At 38.4% G+C, this 24,181-nt stretch overlaps 1 protein-coding gene across 1 annotated transcript in view; it reads right to left on the bottom strand.

Annotated features, from left to right (window-relative positions):
• LOC114031462 (AT-rich interactive domain-containing protein 1B-like) overlaps positions 1–14,411 on the bottom strand; it is a 550,161-nt gene extending 535,750 nt beyond the window's left edge. Inside the window, 3 exon segments of the mRNA XM_027846531.1 lie at positions 12,686–13,661; positions 13,779–13,998; positions 14,042–14,411. Of these exon segments, the coding sequence (XP_027702332.1) occupies positions 12,686–13,661; positions 13,779–13,998; positions 14,042–14,333 (1,488 nt within the window). The 5' untranslated portion in view covers positions 14,334–14,411.
• Positions 14,412–24,181: the final 9,770 nt, after the last annotated feature.

The following is a 24,181-nucleotide window of genomic DNA, read 5'->3' as shown; positions in this document are numbered from 1 at the left end:
TCCCATTATTATGTTTACAAGGAAAACTTCACCTGCATACTATCTAATACCTATCTAATCTCATATCACATGACAATGTCATATTTAATATATATCATCATACGATATATTATATAATATATGACATTATTTTTATACTAGAAACCTTACTTAATTTCTGTTAGGATGTTTACTAACAAGGCGAATATAAACATGCTTCACGTCAGTAATGCATTACAAATAAAAACTACTTATCGTTTTAGAGTTCATTTCAATGATCACATGTACATTATACAAAAAATTTTCTGTTTTACCTCAAATTTCAAAGATCCAAATCTATCCAATAACTGTTTATTAATCAATCTTTTTCACAACCTCACAAGTGAGACGTTAGGACATCTCATCAGAATTCATTTCCAATTTTACAATAAAAAAGACAGAAAAATGCTAATTCTTCTGGAAACAAGTTACACATGTATTTCTTATTTTATTTTCTCGTGCATGCTTTCTGTCTCTGAAACAAACACCCAAATTTCACTGCCTTAAGTGTACAAGTGTCTGTAATGTGAGAATACTAAAGATTCAACCACAATTACTTAAAACCAAGAAGAGAAGGCAGAATGAGTCTGTAGGTAGACAAAAACGGAATCATGATGTATTCACCATAAGATAGATCGAGCTGGGGTCTGAAAGTGAAATCACAAGTTTCCAAACTCCAAAATTTATCTATAGATGCTGTTTTTCTGATAATTCTGATAAATAATTCTGTTTTTCTGACAAATCATCGGGTTATCTGCATTGCTGGATTTTTTCATCCTCTATAAGGTAGGAAGCTTCCTTGTCTGCCCATACACTGCCTCCATGTGTTATCTATACGCATTCCATTTGAATCCAATTTCCTGGCATTACCTCTGCCCAGGTCAGGGATGAATGGCTGTCAAGTTCCCAGAGGAATAAAAAGAAAAACCTTTTCTTCCTGAGGCAGCAAGTTTCAATTCACAGAGCACATGGTTAATCTACATATGTGAAGGTCATGGCACTTCAGTCAAAGAGGTTAAGAATGGAACAGCTCACGTAAGGGGCTGTCTTAAACATCTTGGCATGATGCCCAACAAGTGAGATTGCTGAAAAGCAATAGATAGCTTCTGGCAGCAGTGAAGGGAAAAATATTTTGATCATGTGATGCCATACAAACTAACCAGTTTGCTTTGCGTGTGAAACTTTTACAGACCCCTTCACTCCCTTCCCCCCTCCCCCCCCAAAAAAAACCACACGTGCAAATCAAACCCAGGCTTGGGCTTTGCCTCTCTAGTCAGCCCTTCTTACAGCCCTGTTAGAAAAACCTACCTGACAAAACGCAGTCCCCCCAAGATGCTGATATCCACAGAGATTTAACAAACTGACAGCCAATTTAACCAAACACCCCAACAGTTCATTATGCCTTCTGAGGCAGGTTTTCAATATTGGAACACACACACACACACACACACACACACACACACACACACACACACGACCAAAAGAGCATAACTTAGACGAAAAGAAAACTCCGCCTCTCAGGTTGTACAGTTGTTTCTAATAAAATTCATCTGTCAAGAAAAATTTGTTTTTCATTGCTAATACGGAACTCTGCTGAAATTACCGCAATGCTGGTGCCTACTGCACTTATTTCACATTTTTTAAAGGCCAGTCTCTCCAAATACAAAGTGGCTTTTCACTCCCTGGCTCCACCAATTAAGTTTAATTACAGAATAAAAGGTAAAATGCCCATGGTTTTTTGTGTGCTTTTGCCTCCCTGTCAAGTGTCACAATGAAGAGAGGCGCGGACCTCAGTCCACCACACACAGTGCATAGTGGGTGAAAGGAGAGAAATAAGAGTTTCCTGGACAGCCCATCTTAGCATGTTTCAGCCTGTTTCTAGCTTTGGGGACTCTCACATCGTTCTATAAAAGCCAGGTAGGACAATAAAGTAAACTAGTATTAGCTCCCCCAAAAAGCAGAATCTTAGCAAACATTGTGACTGAAACTGGTGGTAAGCCCAGGAAACAAATGATATTTAAACGCTTTTAGGCAGGTAACAACATAAGTCACTTTCTAAAGCACACATTTAAAAATAAAAAAACAGCAGCCTGAACCACCAATTTTTTTCTTTTTAAAATGTCTATCTACCCACCTACCAGCAGGTCTGTCTACTAAGGTTCTCTCAAAATACTGATATTTTTATAAACTAAATTATCAAGAGTTCCCATAGAATATAAGAGAATCCCATCTAAATTTCTCTTTTGAAAATGAAGTATCAGAATAACAAAAAAAGTATCAGAATAACAAAAGAAATTGCATGTATTGCTCACTATATCTATTCTTGGTAATAATTTATAAAATATTCACAAGTAGACATCTCTTTGTAGGATACTGAATACCCCAAATTTTAAATACTGTATGCAAGCTAAGTTCCCTGGGTCTCTAGACACCCAGTACAATGCCCTGCATATTGTTGGTAAGTCTATCCTGTACCTAATGACATTAACCTGAAAATTTATTATTTCTTCATTTAATTTTTTAAGAAAAAAAAAATAAAAGCCTAACGATACAAAACACTTGACAAATACGATCAGCTTCTCCCAAAATACAGGACAAGATGTGACATAGATCACATCTATGACTCCACTCTGCACTACCAACATGTATTTTTTTTAATTTGTAAGATTTTACATCTGAACTTAAAGACTTATGAAATGAACTTCTAAATGATGAATTTATTTGTTCCTTGAAATGACACCTGCTTTACTAGAAAGGAATTTGTTCAGAATTAAGCAATAATGGCCTTTCTGGTTTTATATGTCATTTAAAACTTGGGAGGCTGGGGGGCAATTTGAACCTTCCTTAAGATTTAGAAACAAGATCTAAATTTTACCCTGTTTTTCCAAAGATCAAACATTGAGAGGTTGAGTTTCTACCTTGATGAACTACTATAGACTGTACCTTAACCATCCTAAATAACAGTATATTTATCCTGCTTTCACAGATCTCGAGGCAAAGAGTTACTAAATCAGTCACCTATTTCACTGGCTCTAAATCCTTTCAACACTGAAATTTTCCATAAGCAAAACTCTTCTTGCTAATAATACAAGCCAATTTCCTTCAGTTGACAACTGCCTAAAGGTAATGCCCATAACAAAAATCTTGACTTTCAATGAATGCTACTGCATCAAGATGAACCCAATTTTAAAGTTTCCAGATTTATTTGATCCTCCACCTACAAACCAGCTATGCTTCCGGTTAAACATCCTAACCAAGAATGTGGCACTGGAGGTCTTCAATAAATTCATCAGGAATACGCAACTTTGGTCTGAACATTGGTCGATGCTTTTCAGATATTTCTTAGCCAACAAGTAAGTACCAAAGGGCAAGGCAGGTGACTGTGCAAAGATGGTACAGGACAAAGTTTGGAGAATGCATTATAAAAGATTGTTCATCTTTTCATATGAGAATTATAAGAGTACAGTGAAATATTTTGTATGCATCTTCTATCCCACTATGTAATATTCCAAGAATTATTGTCAAGGTCTAAGATAATTCATGAAGGAAATTAAGAAGCCTACCTTATACTTCCCTGTATCCTCTATATCCAACACAGTGTTCTAGTCTAACAGATGCTCGATAAATACGATGATGAAGAAATTAAATTTTAGTCTTGGAAAGTCTATAAATGTCAGCTTAATAAACACTGCTGCATTACACATTATAAAACATACCTATTTTCAGTAGGATTATTCCATTTGGCTGTCTAACTTGCTTATACTGCCTGCAAACCATACAGAGAAGCAATTCCAAAGACTCATCAATTCTTGGAGCTGAGACCTTACAGAACAACTCATTCGATGCCTTCAATGCCTGAGTTCTACAAAAGGGGAAACTAAGCCCCTCTAGAAGTTAAAGAACTTAATCAAATTAATATACAGCTAGTTAGCAGAAGAGCCAGAATTAGAACCCAAGTTCCCTGATTATCAATCCAATACTCTATGATGCAACTTTGCATTACTAACATGTATTTTTTCATTTGTAAGGTTTTACATCTGAACTTAAATGAACTTATAAACTTATGAAAATCTATTTGTTCCTTGAAATGACACCTTTATTAGAAAGGTGTTTGTTCAGAATTAAGCAATAATGGCCTTTCTGGTTTATAGTGTCATTTAAAACTCAGAGGGCAATTTTAATTTCCTGAAGAAAACATAAAGTAAAAGTAGAAATTTTAAAATGGACTTTACAAAGCAAGGCAGTTACTGAACTAAGAAATTTGATCCTTATAGTTTCATAAAATTAGACACGGAATTCTAGAAGGATTTTGGAAGTATGCACATTTCTTTCAAAATAAGAGGGCTTCAAAATAAAAACAAAAAATACTGGAGAGTTCAACATTAACTAATCACAAATGTCTCCTTCTTCAAATGCTTAAAACTTCACCATAGAGCCAAGCAGCTAGATTTATAATTTGAGCTTTTACCAAAACATATCCTATATCACAAACACCTGCCTAAAACTAGGACAATTGTTAACTTTTCTTATGGAGATTGTACAATGTAAAAAATTAGAATAAACAAAAAGAAGCACTCAATTCAGAATTCATAAGTGAGGAGTTCTGCTTCTTCTAGCCTTTACCAGTTTGCTTTTTGCACTATATTTTTCTGTGACAAAAGATTAGTAGAGGTTTCTTGTTAGAGATGAAAAACAGGTACAAAATAACAATTAGAAAACAGAAATCTATTATATACTTCTTTAGCCCCCAAAATAAAATAGGATATATAATATATATCAACTAGATTGCTAATCCTAAATCATTCAAATGAGCCAATTCTAACTAAAACAATTCAGTTATGATCAATTTTTTTTTATGCCATGACCCAGGGAGAAGCTCAAGAAAGCTTTGGTTAAATGCCTACTTAGAAATTCTTCATACTGAATAATACCAAAAATTATTGGCCATGTACAGAGCACTTTAAAAATTTTAAAAGTCTTTTATATACATTATAGCATTTGAGCCTCAAACAAGACTATGAGATAGGTATTAGAGGAATTATTAGCCCATTTTGCAGATGAGGAATCTGCATTACACATTATAAAACATACCTATTTCCAGCAGGATTATTCCATTTGGCTGTCTAACTTGCTTATACTGCTTGCAAACCATACAGAGAAGCAATTCCAAAGATTCATTGATTCTTGGATTCTTGGAAATAGCCCATGGTCACACAGCTGGTGAGAGGCAGGATTTGAATCCAAGTCTTTCTGATTCCATAACCAATACTTTCTTTTTGAAGAAACCTTTCTGGCACTGGCAATACCCAATACAGACTTGAGTATATAAATGTAACTAAGCTTTCTGATCAATCATCTTAGTATAGACATTTATTAAGCCTATGCCTGCCTCTCAGCTATGAAGGCAAAAAGGAATGTTTACATTAAAAGAAATAATCTTTTAAAGTACAGACTCTCAGAAATAGTTTATTTTCTTCATACTTACTGTGGCAAATAGTTTTAAATTTGATGCACATATCTGACAGCGTAAAGACAGGCCTGCATTTCTGCCCCACCAGCAACTAAAATAGCATGCCAATGTTTTACACAAAGAATATATTCAACAGAGAAAACTGACTTGAATCTAAGTAAGAGTCCCTTTGAAGCTCCAACTTTTAAAGTTAGGAAACCAGTCATCTTTTAGTAGCCTTCTATATGCAAAGCATTCCTACAGTTTTTCAAAAACCAAAAACCACGAAAAAGGAGCTGGGAAAGAGAGTGAAAAGAAAAAACTGTGGGAAAAAGGGAGTAACATTAAAATACAGAAAAAGAGAACGAGCATAGATACATGTATCAATACATCTAAGTCACACAAAAACATGAAAATTATTTTGTGTAAAAAAAAAAGTTAGAACAACCTAAATAAATGGCAGACAGTGAGAGGAAAAAAATGAAAGAGGAGGGAGGGTTGGCAGTAAACACTTTAATGATTCAATTACACAATGTTTTTTTCTACTAAATCTTATGGTTTTCTGCAGCTTCCACAAATAGATTCAAAAGATATGATCTCTTAAACTTTCAACAAGATACAATGGCAGCAATACGACCCTTTGATTTATAGCACACCAATATAGAGTACCAATTAATTATGAAAAATTTGTGCTGCTTCCCTAAGAGATCTGGGGCTTCTTCGAAGTGAGAATGAAGATCATTTACAATGCTACTGTTTCCTCTGAAAGAAGTTAAGGAATTCGTTACTGGGGAGGAAAAAGGTTCTTGATTATGAAAGCAAATTATTCTGCCTATTATATATGTTAACAGCTTATGTCATTAGGATGAAACATGAAGATTGGGAAGGAAAAAAAAAGACTTTTTTCCAGTATTCCATTACAGGAAAATAAAAGTAACATCAGGCTTTAGGACTTTCTTCTAGATCTTCATCAAATAAGGCTTCCTTTCCAGAGTCATCTAATAAGGAACGACTTCCTGTCTGGTTCTCAAGACCCTGCTTTTATCAAGGCCCCAAATGAGATACTGAAAAGCATCACTTACAAAAGAACATCAGCGGAGGCAGAATCTTAGTTTAATTCGAAAAGATTGCCTTGCAGTGATATATCTATTACAGATTCTGCTGCCATCCACATAATTTTATTAATGGAGTTAAGAATCAGCATTTATATATAGAATATGCCCAAATTAAGGGGGACCCAGCTCTGTAATAACATCATTCAAGGAAATGGTTAATTTCTTCCATCTGGCCTTTTTATATGTGTGTGTGTGTATATATATATATATATACACACACACACTAAACATTGTAGCATTCTAAATACTCTTAAGGCCTATACCATACAGAGAAATTATTATAAAACATGTCTGAAGATGGTTTAACAACAACACCTAAAGTTGCTTAGAAATATTTATTCCCATTCTCACTAAGTTAAAGATTAGAGGCTTTATTTTAAAAACTATCTTTTCAGAGTCCTCCACTAGACCTACTATGATGCTTCATCATGATCTGAGGGGCTTCTGGAGTAGAAAGCTATTCTTACAGACCCCAAGCTCAGGCAGATCCTTCCAAATGTGAAAGGCTTTCAGTCCTGGCCAGGTTGGGTAAGGCTCTTCCCCAAGCTGGATGCAAGGTGCTGACTTTTTAAAAGGGGGTTGTAAAGGGTCTCTGACCCAATTAAGTGGAGGAAATTACCTTGCCACCAACAAAATCAGCCATTTGATGAAATGACTTATATTTCTTTTAAGATTTGACCTCAAGCACAACAAAGTTTCAAGTGCTTATGAAAACCTTGTTTATAAGAATCAGAAAAGTTGTACAATTACTCTCTGCTTTCTAAAGATAGAAAATAACCAAAATTTGCTGGACATAAGTACAGAGAAAAGATACCATGTGAATTTATGCAGGTTTCATATACTTAATTCAGTCACAGAATAACAACATTGATACATAAAATAAAAATCACAGGATAACCCCCTTCTGAGGAGTCATCTCCAAAAAAGATTCCATTAAGATTTCACCATTGGGCAAATAAAATAAAATAAAGTAAATACACTCCCTCAATCCCCAATTTTATTTTATAAATTTTAAATGATTTCTTAAATCACAAAGGTATACCAGAAATTTAAAATTATAATTTATTCAAATACCCAAACCAACCCCCACAAACACACACAAAATTACTTTTATGTAAATAGCCCCTATATTAGAAAAGCAATATTGTATAAAATGCTTATATCTACAGTGCAGAAATATGTTCTGGTTAGTTAACAGTTCTGCCTACTACATACATCTCAACACTACAGGGAGCTACAGCCTGGGATTCTCAAGCCTCAAGCATTCATCCCCAGCAAGTGTGGTAACACTGCTTTACATATCCACAGAGAATCTGCTTTAAAAAAAAAAAAAAAAAATCTCCTGATAAATGGCCCATTTGAACAGGCACTGAAATGTCTGAGACTGCATACTCATGTCCAAAAATACTGAAGACATTTATGTGGCCTTAAGTATAGCTACAGATCTCTTCTTTTTATGTCACAGGCAGCTTTACAACATCCATACTACAAACTTAAGCATTAGCAAAATTACTCAGATGTTCAGTGTTGTTAATATGCAGCCATATCCTCTACAAATTTGTTGTTTTAAGTAACATTAAGACAGTTCTGTCAAACACCTGCTAGCAACCCCAAATTTACAAATCTACACACATCCGAAAATGAAAATGAAGCACAGGTGGAGCGCTGAGTCCTCCTTCCCACAAATTTGGATCAAAGCACCATCCACCCCATTAACTGTTCAGCTGTCAAAAGTCTAGTGCAGGAGTGATAAAAGCTTGTGGACACGTGGGGAAAGGCAAATACCAATGCTAACATTAATGAACTAAAGTTCAGATCCCTAAAACCATATTGTAACTAAGTAGCAACATTTAGTGGAGTTATACAATTATTGATTAACCCATTATCTTCCTAGTGGAAGTAGGCAGAGTAGTAAAATAGATTGAGTATTTTTTTTTCTGTTATACATAGTCCTTTAATATCATGACTTGTGTTGGTCACTAAGGTCAAGAGCCAAGAAAATTACCTTTATTTGTCCCCAAGTATTATTAATCAGAAAGAAGGTATAAAACTAGAAGTAAAAATACAAATCTATTCTAAGATGCCTATTAAAAATATGCCTATTGAAATCTGACCTGAAACCCAATTGTCTTAATATACATTTGGTCACATGGCTTGAGATAGTAATCATTTTCAAAGATTTCTATACAAGACTGAATATGTCAATTGCACTAACATTAGTGAAGATAATAAACCCATGTACAGGACATCTACATTAGTGATAGTATTCAGCATGAGACCTAGGTAAAGTTATTATTCTATCCACAGGTTTTTGAAACTATTTCTATTTTGCTAACTTTAATTTGAGAAAAATTAGCTCCAGCACAAACTACTCTGCTACAAATTCAAAAAGGAGACTAAAATAAAAGTTAAGATTTCCTGATGTAGATGAAATTCTAAGGGTACCAGTTCCCTGGAATTTAGTGCCTAAATATTCATGCTATGTGACTGAAAAGGTCAAAAATCAAAAGAAAAAAATCTGCTAGTGACATCTCTTACTCAAAACTAAATGACCCAGAAATAGTTATTATCCTAGGCAGGTTGTGCTGAATAACTTGTCATATTATGTCAACTTAAATTTCGGGGAAAGGGTTAAGTACTACATATAGGCCTCTCCTATTAATTATAGTAACAACTCCTTTTCTCTACACCGAGAAATAATAAATGTAGGTTGGTTGATTGAAAAATAAAAGCACAAAAAGTTCTTTATAAAATTGACAATGTCACAATAAGTCTAATATTTAACTGGAGAACTGAGAGGATTAGTGGTGGAAATCTTTTCACTTAAACCTATTTATTTATAGGTAACCACCAATAGGCAAATGTCCTCAGCTCAGAGTTTCACTCATTGTGACCCACCCTCTGCTGACTTATTTGTAGAGGGGAGGGAATGGGAGTAAGAAGAAATAAAGGTAAATGATGGGGTGAGCAAAGCAGATTTCCTTTTGATTCATGTTATATTTTATAAAACTAAAGTTGAATTAGCATTTAACTAAATGCAAGACAAATATAGACAACACACAAATCTTAGCTATATGAATGAAGATATAAGCACATTTATGGAAACTGATTAATCCAGTTTCTCACACAGAAATCCAATAAATTAATACAATTAAATAGAAAAAAGTCCTAATTTACTTTCTTAAAAAAAAAGGTATCTCCTAGAAACATCTACCAAGCACAAAAAGATATGCCATTGAACAAAATCATTTTGCTGAAAACAAAAATGAAACTAAAGTACCAATTAGAAGCCAAAAGAAATTTTCATCATAATATAACTTAGCTTAATATATTTTATAACATATATATGGTATGACAAATGACTTTCATAACTATCATATGAAATACTAAAGAGCGGTCCCTGCCAGAGTCTTCAAAAGACACCCTTTAAAGAAATCTGTAACCAGGAGACAAGTCACAATGCCATAAATATATTTTCAGTGTGAATTAGTGCATAATAAACATATATATCCACATAAAATTTTTAAAGTATTCCCAAGAGACAGGGTAATAATACAATGAATTTATTTTCATTCCAATAAAAATAAAATACTTGTAATTTCTGCCATGATAGTACTCAGAAGTAACATGTACCTACATCTGTCTCTATTACAGTACAACTGTTTCTAGCTTCCAAAAGCTGTAAATTTTAAGCTATCTCTTTAAAAACAGATTTGCTTTGTCAGCTTGCTTTTATGAGATTATCTCCATGAAACATCCTTACTTTTTTATCTGTAAAAATCTCATTGAAAGGGGGTGGAAAAAGTTATTATCCTTGAAATTTCTATTTTCCAATCAAGAATAAAGAAAATATGTGCTATCAAAGTAAAATATTCCTATGAAGATATATAGATTGTGGATATCAATGTTTAGCATGTCAAAAGTTCTCACCGTTATTTATTAAGATCAGTCTATTTCACTCACTCTGATGACTATCTTTCTTTAAATATATTCCTTTTTTACTGACTTGAACTGGATAAAATTAAAATTGTATGCAATGGTATTTATTTACATCAGATTCTAATAAAAAAATATAAGATTAAGCTGTCCAAAGAAGGAAAAAGGAAAGGAAATATACTATGTAGTGTTTTCCCTAAACTATCCTGTAAGCAATTTAATTTTTTAAAAAAAGCTCAAGTTACCTGACATACCAAAATAATCAGACGAAAACCAACTCCGGGTGCTTTTTGCTCTTTTTTGGGGGGGGGGGGTGTCTTTAAAACAGAAAAAGAGTACTTTCAATGGAGAAGATTCACACAAAAAATAATAATTGTTTTTTAAACTCAGTCGAATGGCCATTACTTTTCACTTTTAGCATGTTATTTTTACAAAAGGTTTTGTGTCTATCTTTGTTGTGCATTTTCTAGTCACCCCAAACTACTCCTGCACAAACACCCCAAATAAAAACTTTTGTTATTAAACACCGAAGCAGGTAAGAACACATGTGCAAAATAATCAATTATGAAGGCAACTGAAATTATACCTCCAATGTTGCTACATCTTCAAAGATTAAAATCTGATTAAACTAGATTCTCTTGATATAAAAATCTGTGATTCTGCTCCATTTACTAAAAGGGTAAAAAGTAAATATATATACTGCTTTAACATTAACACATTCTCAAAATGTATTTTCTTATTAAAATTCCACTTCTCTAAAATTAAAGTTTATGATAATAGCAGTGCACATAATACAAAGTCACCAAGGCTATTTTTTTCCTTAATGCAAACAGCATGCTATTTCTGTTGATATTCATCTAATCCTATTTATGAATATTAGTCCTTATAATTTAAACTTCTAACACTATTCAACCTTGCATCTGCTAGTAATACTGCTCAGTTATTATTTGTTGCAAGAATTTTTGTGACTGTACTGCTCAGCACTTCTATTTACATCAGCAGTGCTAAATGCCCAATGGTGAAGAGGGGAGCCAATCAGATGGCAGATTAGATGTCAACTCGGAGGCAGCTGTCTGGAGACTATTACAGCCAGTTTACCTCCACAATTCAAATTCCAAACCTTGCAAAGGAGATCAAGTCAGTCTTCAGACTCAGTCTGCTAGCAAGAACAGCAAGTGTGCAGGACGCTCCCTAATCAACCTATGATTTGGCTGGTGGAAAAAAAAAAAACCACCCCCCCAAAAGGAAACCCATATAAACAGGTTCCAAAATGATCCATTTCCTACTGATCTGATAGCTTATTATTGTATTAAGCACATCAAATATATGTATATTCAATGATCAAAACAAGTACAACTCATTAGAAACATAGCCCTTCGAGGTCAGTATGTCATTTAAAATTACAGGTTTCAAGAAACCTATGTAACAAATTGTGGATTTCATTATTTACATTATGTAACATAAAATATTTTAATATATTTCACATCCACCTAGTTGAAATTTGGAATTTGTGTTACCAAACATTCAAAGTCAAAATGAAATCAAAAGCAACTCCACGCTAATCACGTAAGGTGTTCACAACTATAAGAAACACTTCGATTGTCAAAAAACAAGCCTATTTTTCTCACAATTTCCAACTTTTAGGCTCATGAGCAAACCAAGGCCAATGTGGGCAAACAAGTCAGAAAGAAAGAATTGTTTATGCTTTACTGGATCAAAGCATTTAATAGACAAGCTTAGTCAAGTGATCCACTTTTAGAATTTACTGGCTTTTAAAAACACTATTTGTTACAAAAGCGATTTCAGTCGTCCCCACTGCTTTCTTCAGCCTTGTTGTTCCTTTCCATTTTTATAATACAAAGCTAAAGGGGTGGAATAACGTGTTAATCAATTGTGTAAATAAAATAGCTGTTATTTCTTCAGTGAAACCACCTTCTAATGCCCCTGGACTAATCGGAGTCAGACATTGTGTTACCAAACATTTTCTAGTGAGGCAGCTAGGAGTTAAAATGGCTTTGGGAATCTACCCCCGCCTCCCTCTCGGGGGGGAGGGGGGGGAAGAGAGGGGGGAAAAAAGTAAATTAGAAAGAAACTAACTAAACCTTGCCTAGGGATTTAGGTGTATTTCAAGCCCTAGAAGAAGGCCCTGGTTTTTTCTAGTAGTTACCTGGGATCTGTTAATGGTCTGTCCAGTGTTTCCAGGGCTCATAGCTGGATGATTTCTTTGTTGTGCCGCTGCCCAACCGGGGTTTACAGTTCCATACTGGGAGCCCAGATCTTTGCCCATGCCCATGCCCGCTGCTGCCTGCTGGCTTCCTGGAGCTGCCCCCGCCGCTCCCTGCGCCTGGGACTGCTGCTGGCCTGGGGCATTGGGGTTGCCGCTGTAATCGGGGTAACTACTGCCATAGCTCCTCATCATAGGGCTCGGGGAAGTCAGCAGCTGATTGAGGGTCGGCGTGGCCCCCGAAGGGTGCTGGTTCTGCCCGGCGAAGCGCTGAAACCCTCCCGCGGCAGAACTGGCAGCAGCGGCAGCCTTGCCCAGGCTAGCAGCCCCGCCGCCGCCGCCGCCGCCGCCACCGCCGCCGCCTCCCGGGCCCATCATCATGCTGCTGCCCTGCTGCCGGGGGGAGCTCAGCACCCCGTAGCCCGAGGACGAGCCCCCATAGCCGCCGCCGCCGCCGCCGCCGCCGCCGCCCGCTGCTGCTGCTGCTGCTGCCGCCGCTGCGGCCGCCGCCGCCACTGCTCCTGCTCCCGCTCCTGCTCCTCCTCCTCCTCCTCCTACTCCACTACCTCCTCCTCCTCCTCCTCCTCCTCCTCCTCCTCCTCCTCCAGCGCCGCCGCCGCCGCCGCCGCTGCCGCCGCCTCCTCCGCCTCCCGCGCCGGGCCGGCCGTAGCCGGGATAATGGTTGTACTGGCTGTTGGGGTAGCCTTCGTGGGAGTTTTGCAAGGGGTCGATGCTGTTGGGGGGCCCGGCAGCGGCGGCGGCCGGGTGCATCATCCCCATCCCGGGGCTTTGTTGTCCGCCATGTTGATCAAAGCAAGGCCCGGCTCGGCTGCCTGTGCCGCCGCTCGCAGGGGGAGCGCTGCCATAGTAATTATTAAACTCCGAGACCCCCACCGATGCGGAGGGGCCGCCGCCGCCGCTGCCACCGCTGCCGAGGCTACCATTGCCGCCGCCGCCGCCGCCGCTGCCGTTCCCGGTGCTTTGGGGCGGCTGCTGCTGCTGCTGCTGCTGCTGCTGCTGCTGTTGCTGCTGCTGCTGCTGCTGCTGCTGCTGCTGTTGCTGCTGCTGCGCGCCCAAAGCTCCCAGGCTGGGGTGCTCGTACCGGCCGCCCATCTGCTCCCCCATTTTAGTCGGGAGCTCTTCCTCCTCGCCTGACTTGCTCAGCAACTGCTGCGCTTGGGTCTCGGCCTGATTTCCCAAAACACCGTCTTTGCCTCCTCCATGTTGCTGGGGCTCCATGTCAGGACTGGGCTGAGCAGAAGCAGCAGCAGCAGCAGCAGAAGCAGCAGCAGCAGCAACGCCGCTGCCCCCCCGCTCCGTTGTTGCTGCCGCCGCCGACGACGACGACGAGGCTGTTGTTGTTGTTGGAAATTGGATGTTGCTGCTGCTGCTGCTGCTGCTGCTGCTGCTGCTGCTGCTGGAATTGATTTAGCTGTTGCTGTAGTGCATGGTGGTGGTGGAGGAGATGGTGAGGATGGTGGTGGTGGTGGTGGTGGTGGGCATGATGGTGGTGCTGCTGGTGGTGGGGAGGTGCAGCGGGGGGATCGCCAACGTTTTTCAGTTTGTGGTTGGGGAGCAGCCCCGTCTCCATGGCCGGGGCAGACGAAGAGGAGGAGGAGGAAGAGGAGGAGGAGGAGGAGAAGACCGCGGCGTTCCCACCTTCCTTCAGAGCCGCCTCGGACGAGCTGCTGCCGCCGCCGCCGCTACCGCTGCTGCTGCTACTGCTACTGCTGCTGCCGCTGCCGCCGCCGCCGCCGCCGCTCTTCGTATTATTATTACTGGCAGCCGCGGCGGCGGCGGCGGCGGCGGCGGCGGCAGAGCTCGCATTATTGGCCATGTTCAGTTCATTATGGTGGTGGAGGTGATGGGGAGCTACATTATTCAAGCCGCCGCCGCTGCCGCCGCCGCTAGTCCCATCGCCGCCGACCCCTAGCATGGATCCCGGTCCTGCCGCTCCGGCTCTCCCCCGCCGAGAGATCCTGGGTCAAGTGAGCCGGCTACGGACGCAGAGCGGGGCGCCCCGATCACTGTGGTCCGCACCCGCCGGGGCTGATGCTACTTGCGCGGCCATGATCATTGCAACATCGCGAGTCAAATGTGTCCCCCCCCGACCCACCCACCCCACCCCCCCCAAAAAACAAAAAACAAAAATAAAACAAAAGAAAGGGGAGGGGGAGAGAGAGAGGGAGGGAGAAAACAATAAAAACACTTTTTTAATAAACAGCCACTCTCAGTGTCTAGTCCACATACCCCCAAATAAAATAAAAACATCCCCCCTATCCTCCCCCTTCCCCCCCCCGCCCAAAGTCCTGGATTGAGATTAGAAATGATAATAATATCTTACGGTCTATGCCTGTTCTTGCTGTGAGATTTCATGTTGAAAGTTTTTAGTTCAGGTTTAAATGAAACTTTTTTTTTCTTTTCCTCTCTAACCCGGATATGGGTAAATACACGTCCGACTGAGCCTATCTGGCCCAGCATGGCATGAGAGAGAGAGGAGAGAGCGAGCTCTAACAACTATTATCCACTTCTCTCTGATTACTCCTGTGCACTTGCAAAACGCGGACTGGACTTCTCCCTCCCCCTTCCCCCCCCCCCTTTCCAGCACCACCATCACCACCACTCCCTCCAGAGCTCTAACTACCTTCTCCCGTCTCCTCCGGCTGCTCTAGCGGTGGCACACGGCGGAGACTCACCCGCGCAGGCACGGACCAGGGAGGCTTTTCTACCAAGCTCAGCAGCCGCTTCTAATGCAACAGCGTGGGGCAAAAGGGGCCTGCACTCTCCCCTTTTGCATCTGTTTCCCTGCCAACTAGGCATTAATGTGTTTGTTTTCATGTTTAAAAGGAACGATACAAAGGTGGAAAACGGGTCTGACTGGCAGACAAAAGAAAGAGACGGATTGGGGAACAAAGTTGTCTGTCTGGCTCAAAGGTTACATTGAGCTGACTAAAAATAAAAATATTTGGGCAATGGGGGGGGAAGCATTAGCTATTTCAGAATTCATTATGTAATTTGAAGAATGTTAACCCATTATGCATTGGTTTGAAGTCAGTCAACATAATTTCTACAACTTTATTCAAACTACAAAATGAGACGAATTAATGAATTTTCTGCAGGTTTGTAGGGGGTACCATATATTTATTTTATAATCGTATAGTATAGCTCTCTATCCTAAACTGATAGTGCTCTGTAAACAGTAAGTACTCAATAAATGTTTGATTAACAACTGCCCACAGCTACCCCAAAGATTTTATTATTAATATAATCATTGTTTATGGGGCATCTTACTATATTTATATGCAAGGCTATCAACAAAAAATAAATTCCTGTACCCACATGGGGACAGATACCCACAAATACCCATGTATATATATGTATTTCCATATATTCACATGCATATTATGTATACGTGTGTATGCATTTCTACATATACATGTGTATTTTCTTGTGTTCACATACTGCATCTATGTTTCCACAGTCCACACATATGTATACATAAATGCATGCCTACGTTTTCCATATACATAGCTGTTCCCCTAGATATGTGAGTCTGCATGTGTGTATACATGAATGGGTGTGTGCATGTGTGTGCTCATGTGTATTTCTATATGTACACATGTGTGTGCATATATATATATATTTTCCATACATTCACATATTGCTGTTCATAAGAACAAGCACCCAAATCTGAAAATGTTTTAGAAAGAAATTTATTAGGTCATATCTATATTTCTCCTAGGCACTTTTATCTCCACCCCTTAAAGGGAAATCATTGTGTTGTGTTGTGTTGTATCCAAACCGCTTTTAGAAGAAAGTTTAACTGCCAGTCATAACAGCACCAGCTCGCACTCATCCTCAATCAGAACACCTCTGTGGCACCTTTCATCATGTTTCCAAAGAGAATGTGTAAAATACTCATCTTAATATCAATTCCCTGATCAACGATGTGAAACAAAAGTTATTTTTGCAGAGAAGCAAAATCAGACAGCCGAGAGTTTCCATAAGAAGACCATCTAAACATAGATTAATACAAATACTTCATGCCCTGTTCTCAGGAAAATGACCATAATTGTTTTATAGCTTGGGAATAATCTGAATATCATGACATTGACGTGAGAAACAGCACAACTGTACTAAGGCACTGGTAGGAAGAGAGTGTTTAAAACTACAAGTTTCATTAGGTAATATAAAATTATACTACTCTAAAACTAGCAATAAATACCATGTAACCATCATGAAATGTTTTTTTGGATTTCTCTTTCTGCCTTAAAAACTATAAACGTACTTTACCATTCCATAGGAATTACTTATTATAAGATCCCTAATTCTTCAGCTGTGCATTAAAGTATTCCAGTTTATTTCAGCTACACTAGTTATTTTTGTTTGTTTGACCAAATGTAAATACGTTACATGACTAATAGAAAACGATAGAGTGGAAAAAATTGGTGAGTAATTGTGGGGGGGGGGCGGAATCAGGTGCATACCCAAGGGTCATTATAGACTGTAGAAACAACAAATTACAATTCTATGCAAACCACTGGAAAGGGGGAGGTATATCATCTTGTAGAAGAGAGAATAACAGAATTGTAAGATGAATTCATGCCAAATCATTCATCAGCTTTTGCCAAGAGAATACTACATCTTTGTTACTGTGCCTTTTTGACATTTTTTCCTGGATTTTCTTCTTTTCTATATTCAAGTACATACTAATTATACACATTACACCATAAGTTGAATTTTTAAAAGTCTTTCATATGCAAATATAAATATATGTCTCTATGTATATGTTTATGTGCATACATATATTCTAAAAATCCATTACATATTTATATTTTTAGATATTTATGTTCACACTGGAGATATGCACACATAATCTTTTTTTTAATGTTAAAAATCTGATAAAATGTATCAAAAGCAATCCAAATTATATTACCCATACTTTGTGGCTTGTTTTCATAATCAACCCTGAGGGAAAATGAGTCACAAAGTTACTATTGACTCTTTTCTAGGGAGGAAAAAGCATTTCATGTAGACAAATCATGAAACTGGGGGGGAAAATAAAGAAGTTTGTAGATTTAAGTTGTTTTAATTCCATTTGCTTCAGCAAGTCATCTAGAAGATTGGAACCAAGAGGCTATAAAATAGAGGCCCTCAGCACAATGAAATCGGTCTGCTATAAAAGGCAACACATGCCAGTTTTTCCTCCCCAATGGCAGATGCCACACCCAAAGCAGACAGAAGGCACTGCAGTCTGTGTAAGTGAAACCCAACACAAAGCATCCAGGACTCAGTTTTGTCTCAGACCAGGAAGAATTTGTGGATACTTTTTCAGCATCCTTGCTGAAATGAGGAGAAGGCCTATATCCTCTTCAACTTGGGCTTTTCAAATGCACTTTCCCAGGAAAATAAAGTAAAAATCTCTTGTCATTAGGAAATCTAATGTCTTAATAAACAAAACTAAAATTGCCACCAATCTGTCAGAAAGCAACAAAATCGTATTGTAAAGTCCACCAAAGCACAATTGCAACTTTGTGTTATAATTTATACTGCCTCTTTTTCCTTAATTTGCTTACAGTCATAGTACATTCTTCACCCTAGTTTCTTTTCTACAAATTAAAGCACTGGTACGCATTGCATTCATTTTTATACCAAATCCCTCATCTTTATCTCTTCTGCCTAAATTCCTGCCCACAAGAAACATTTTAATAATTCATCACTAGACAGCTACTACAACACCAAAACATGAAAACAGTGCAAAAATCCTCTATGCTTCAACGTCTGGTCCTTCAAAATGTCCATCCCAGCCTCAGGTCCCAGCATTTCTCATTTAAGTGAAGGTATTGCCCATTATTTTGTTATTATTCTTATTTTATTGCAAACTTATTTTTACTTATGATACAGAAAAAACTAATCTTCAAATACTGCTCCTTTGGAATCAGTTTAAGGACATTGCCTAAAGCATTTTTTAATTTGCCTACATAAAGAACATTTGGGCCAGATGGTAGTTTCAGAATTTCAAAACTCTATTCTTTTAATGTTGTTAGTTCCCCCTTAACTATTCTCTTTGGTTTCTGATTAGTCCCTTTTTGCTATGTTACTTGGTTTTTCAATGACTGTATATATTCACTACCCCTCATATTTTTGCATTTAATTGGGAGCCATTTGAAATAAGGTACTGTTAAGGCTTTGTAAATAGGAATTATTAAAAAAGAAAAAGAAAGAAAGTTTTGCATACTCTCCTCATAGATTGACAAAAAATTTCAATGAATGGAGCTTATGGCATTTTCCTACTAATAATAGTCAGGGAGGTTTTTTTAAATTTTGTTTTGTTTTGTTTTTTAGCACCAAACAATTGTTTTTTTCACTTGTAAGCGATGAGTACACACGCATACAGGATTTTTCAGCTGTTTTATATCAGCCATGCAAGTTAGTAGCAGCCTATAAATTCATATTTTGAAGGCATTAAGTAGACCTTGAAAAATATTTGGGTAGAGACAAAAAGCAATTTAATAAAATCAAGAAACATGTCACCTAAGCCCACTGCTATGCATCTTCTGAGTACTTCTTTCCTCTACCATCATTATTATGGGGCTGATAAGCATGGGTGGAGTTGGAAAAAAAAAGTGTATGGGCTAGTTAAACCTGAAGTTCAGAGGTGGGTTGACTGCTGTAGAGGGAAGAGTACATACCAGTGTGGCAGGGTCCAAATCTCAGCTCTGGCACACAACCCACATCTCAACTCCCACACCTAAACTTCCCAGTCTAAGGACTAAAGACTAAAGTTGAGCCAATATATAACCCTCCATGGTCCTGAAAGGTCAAGGGCTATGAGCAAATGAGTAGGCTGCCTTCATTATCTGATTCTCTTATTCACAGCCATATCTTGATTCCATGTCAAACTAACCCTGTCTTTGACCCCACCTCTGAACAAGGATAATGTTGAGACACATCCACTGGACATTTGCAGTGTCTGAACTCAATCATGGACCGTTTGGTGTTGATGATGTGGCCAAATCCAGAGCATCTTCACACTATTAGTCTATCTAGAATATTAATGAAATTTTACACCTAACTTTCCTCCCTGTCTCTTGTTTATTAAACACAGGATCATCTTTATGAATTCTTTTGGCTATAGTGGTATCTAAAAAAAAAACTTACTAGAAACAAAGTACATCTATTGAAATACGTGTGGAAAATGACAGTCTACTGGTACTCATTCTGCTTTTTTCCCTAGCTCTAGTTGTGTCCATAATGTTCCTTAGAATCTAAATAACTAGCAATTTATCTTTACAATAGCTCAACTTTATATAGCATGTTGTGTTTAGAAGATGTTTTATAGGCATAATTGCACCTAATCCTTACAACAGCCTTGTGAAGTAAGTGATGCCTGATTTTCTGACATGGCCATGGTTTTCCCACCAAGATCCACTCCTTGCATTTTGACATAAGTGGCATCAAACTCAAATAGTACTGGAGCCATTAAATGATACATAACAAAACAGGAAAATGATAAATATTGCAGAAGATGTGGGAAAATTGGGATACTAATGCATTGTTGGTGGAATTGTAAACTGATCCAATCATTCTGGAGAACAATTTGGAACTATACCCAAAGGGCTGTGAAAACTGCTCATACCCTTTGATCCAGCAATACCACTACCAGGTCTGTGTCCCAAAGAGATCATAAAAATGGGGAAAAGACCCACATGTGCAAAAATATTTATAGTGGCTCTTTTTGTGGTGGCCAGAATTTGAGAGGATGCCCATCAATTGGGGAATGGCTGAACAAGTTGTGGTATGTGAATGTAATGGAATACTATTGTTCCATAAGAATGATGAGCGGGCAGATTTCAGAAAAACTTGGAAAGACTTGTATGAACTGATGGTGAGTGAAATGAGCAGAACCAGAAGAACACTGTACAAAGTAACAGCAACATTGTGTAATGATCAACTAAGATAAATTTAGCTGCTTTCAGCAATGCAATGATCTAAGACAATTCCAAAAGACTCATGATGGAAAATGCAGAGAAAGAACTATGGAGTCTGAATGCAGATCGAAGCATACTGTTTTCTCTCTCTCTCTCTTTTTTTTTTCTCGTGGTTTTTCCCTTTTGTTCTGATTCTTTTTTCACAACATGACTAATGTGGAAATATGTTTAATATGATTGTACATGTATAGCCTAAAAAACAAAAGAACTGAAGCAGCTAAATGGTATATAAAGATCCCTAGGGGCCTGTGTATTAACTTAGAAAACCACATATTAATATTATCTCTGTTCTATGTTGTATATCTATGATATATTTTTAACTTTATTAAACATTTCTCAGTTACATTTTAATCTGATTCTGTAGTATTGCAGTAATGCATCCTGCATCCTGCATTTGTTTGACCCCTCTCTTCCAAATCATGTCCCAGGAACCTCTCCATCCTACAAAATCACTTCAGCCCTGGAACTCATATCTTGTCAGTATCCTCTGCAGCTGAGACCCCTCCATCCCTCTGATGGGGAGGGTGGAGATCGCTCCTCCTAGAATCTCCATTTCAGGAGAACCAAATCATTCATTTCTTCATTTCCCATCAACTCTATTCCTCAGGACTTCTCTGTCATGCTCCTGATCAAGTACTTTTGTCCTCTCCTCTCCTCTTTTCTGCTTCCTTAATATTTTGTCTTCCTTCATTATATTATATGCTCCTTGGGGGCAGGAACTGCCTTTCTTGGTATATCCAGTGCTTAGCATAGTGACTGACATACAGTAGGTGCTTAATAAATGTTTATTAATTGACTGCCTGGTTTTCTTCATTTTGTTCCCAACCCTGTCCCTGATGTATTATGTCATTATGAATAATCATTTATTGAACATCTACTTCGTGAATTTATCTACTGTTTCCCCTTCTGTGATGTGGAGATATTATACATATCATCATCCTGATACAGGTGATCTGGACCTATCACTTAATCAGTGTGCAAAACTCCATGACTTAGAAACTCTCTCTACCTCCCTCTTCCGCAGAGAGATGCCCAGGCTGCATAGCTAGTATGTTTCAGAAGCAGGACTAAATCTAAGTCTTCTAGGCTGGTCCTCTATCCAGTCTGTTATTCAGTTATCCCTTCCACATCACCACTTTCCCCATGGAGAAATTAAATGGGAAATTTGGGGGAGTTTTGCAGAAGCTACAGACAACACAGAGCCTATGACCAAATACTTAACCCAAATTTTACAACAAGGTACTATAAACACCCCATAAAGGAAAAAGAAAAAAATTCAGACTTGTTCTCTGATATGAAAGGAGGGCCAAAAATTTTACAAGGATTTTTCCAGGTTGCTGGGGGGGGGAGGGTCCAGTCCCGCCCTCAGGCACTACACCCATTACCCCAGCAATGTGGAAGGGATAACTGTATCTACTTCCCTGAACAATCCCCCCCCAACTATTACTGTCTCCCCAACAAAATTACCTTGTATTTATTTTGTATGTGGTTATATCTCTATGTGTTGTGTCCTCTGCTATGATGTCAGTTTCTTAAGGGTAGAAATTTGATTTTTGTCTTTGTATCTAACATACAGCAGGCATTCATAAATGCTTGTTGACAGACTGATTGCTATGCCATGTTGCCTCTCTATCATACCTTCACATTTATGCCTTACCAAAGGTATGCTAATATACTTAATGTTTATGTAAAAGTACTTTGTAGATAATTCCTCTCCAACATCTATAAAAACAAACATTTGAATAATAAGACCACTTGTAGTAAAAGAGTATGAGCAGGAACAGTGTATGAGACTGCAATCTGTAGGTCAGGACCATCTCATTTGTCTGGGATGATTTCTCTGAGTTCTACCTGAAGGTCAGCCTCCTCCCCTACCTGTGATTCATAATTTTACTGTATTTTTAATAAGGTTGTACTTACCAACTACAATAATAAGCTGAACAATAATAATCATTTATACACATTAGAGTAATATATTCATGATTTTCATTTCACCCCACTTATGGTCAATTGTTCTGTCCCTAATTTATTGAGATATTCAGTGGCAACCTCTGGGCCCATTAATGACTGTCCTCAGGCTTCTCTGGTAAGAGCCAAGGTGCAAAAGGGCTTTACTAGACTCAATTCTAAACAAAATCACTCATTTTCATTAGGGAATGTATCCATTAATATTTTTTCCTGAAGTTTTCAAGTTCTTGAAGCCCTATGCTTCCCAAATGATTTTGGTTTTGTCTCCTCAATTTATATACCAAACTCAATGGATCTTCCACATTGCAGCATTTTTCTGTAAGGTTTAGATCTCCTACATGATATGCTCCAATCTGACAGCTTAGATTTGTTGGGTTTTTTTTTTTCTTCCCCATTATGCTACTCAGGGGTTAGAAATTCCATGTTGTACAAGGGTTATCTTAATATAGGGTGTTTCCCTTTGCTTTCCTTTTTAGGCCCTCCCTGTATAATGAATATAGCACTGACCTTGGATGCCGGAAGAACTGGGTTCAATTCCCACCTTACAAGCTAGCTGTGTGACCTTGGGTAAGTCAAGCCTCTCTGAACCTGTTTCCTCATCCATAAAATGAGGTTGACAAAATTATCTACCTCATAGGGATATTACAGAGATAAATGAAATGATATAAAGTAACATAAATAATATGATATTATATAAAGTGCTATGAAAATGTGAGCTACTGAAAGCTACATATTAAAAAAAAAAAAAAACCCAACTATTCACTTCCAAGGGATGAGGCTAATCAGAAATTGTCCTTTGGCCTTAGCCAGAGTGCCAGGTCTTCCCCTTCCTTTTTTTCTCCTAAAGTCTGTTTATCTTCTCTGGCCCCTTTTCTTTGATCAGCGCTGCTGATCTCCCTAATTTACTGTACCCACCAATCTGAACACTGTGAGCTGTAGCTCCTGACCCACCCTCTGCTGTATTTTTTCCACTTTGTTGTCCTTTCTCTCAAGTGATCTCAAATGTGGTAATATGTTTAAGGCACACAGCCAAATGCCAGGCACACGCTTGTTTGGTTGCTGTCCTTCGTTCTCAAAGAGGACCAAAATCACATCACTATGTTGGGGTCAAGGTACAATGTATCTGACTGTGGCTGATTAGACCAATCCAAGCCCATGAGGCTCTATCACAGGTCACGCACAAACGATCCAGATGGTACATAGTAGGCATTTAATAAATGCTTGCTCCTTTCCCCCTCCACCTTTCTCCCTTTCATTCTCTTAATTTCATTCCCTGATCCTTAAACCAACTCTCTTCAATAGGAGTAGGAAGTTAGGGGATACTTGCTCTAACTACAATACATACAGTTCTCTCCTGAAGGTTTTTCCTCTCAGTTGAATTAAAATCAACACATAGTTGTTGAATGGTTGCTGTTCATCAACTGATTAATCAGCAAGCATTTAGTAAAGAACTTACCACAAGCTAGGCTCTATGGTGAAA

The sequence above is a fragment of the Vombatus ursinus genome, unplaced genomic scaffold (genome assembly GCF_900497805.2).
Source record: "Vombatus ursinus unplaced genomic scaffold, bare-nosed wombat genome assembly UNPS02015175.1, whole genome shotgun sequence".
In the NCBI taxonomy this organism is placed as follows: Eukaryota; Metazoa; Chordata; class Mammalia; order Diprotodontia; family Vombatidae; genus Vombatus; species Vombatus ursinus.
The sequence above is the reverse complement of the archived record's forward strand: the minus strand, read 5'-3'. Positions and strand labels throughout refer to the sequence as shown.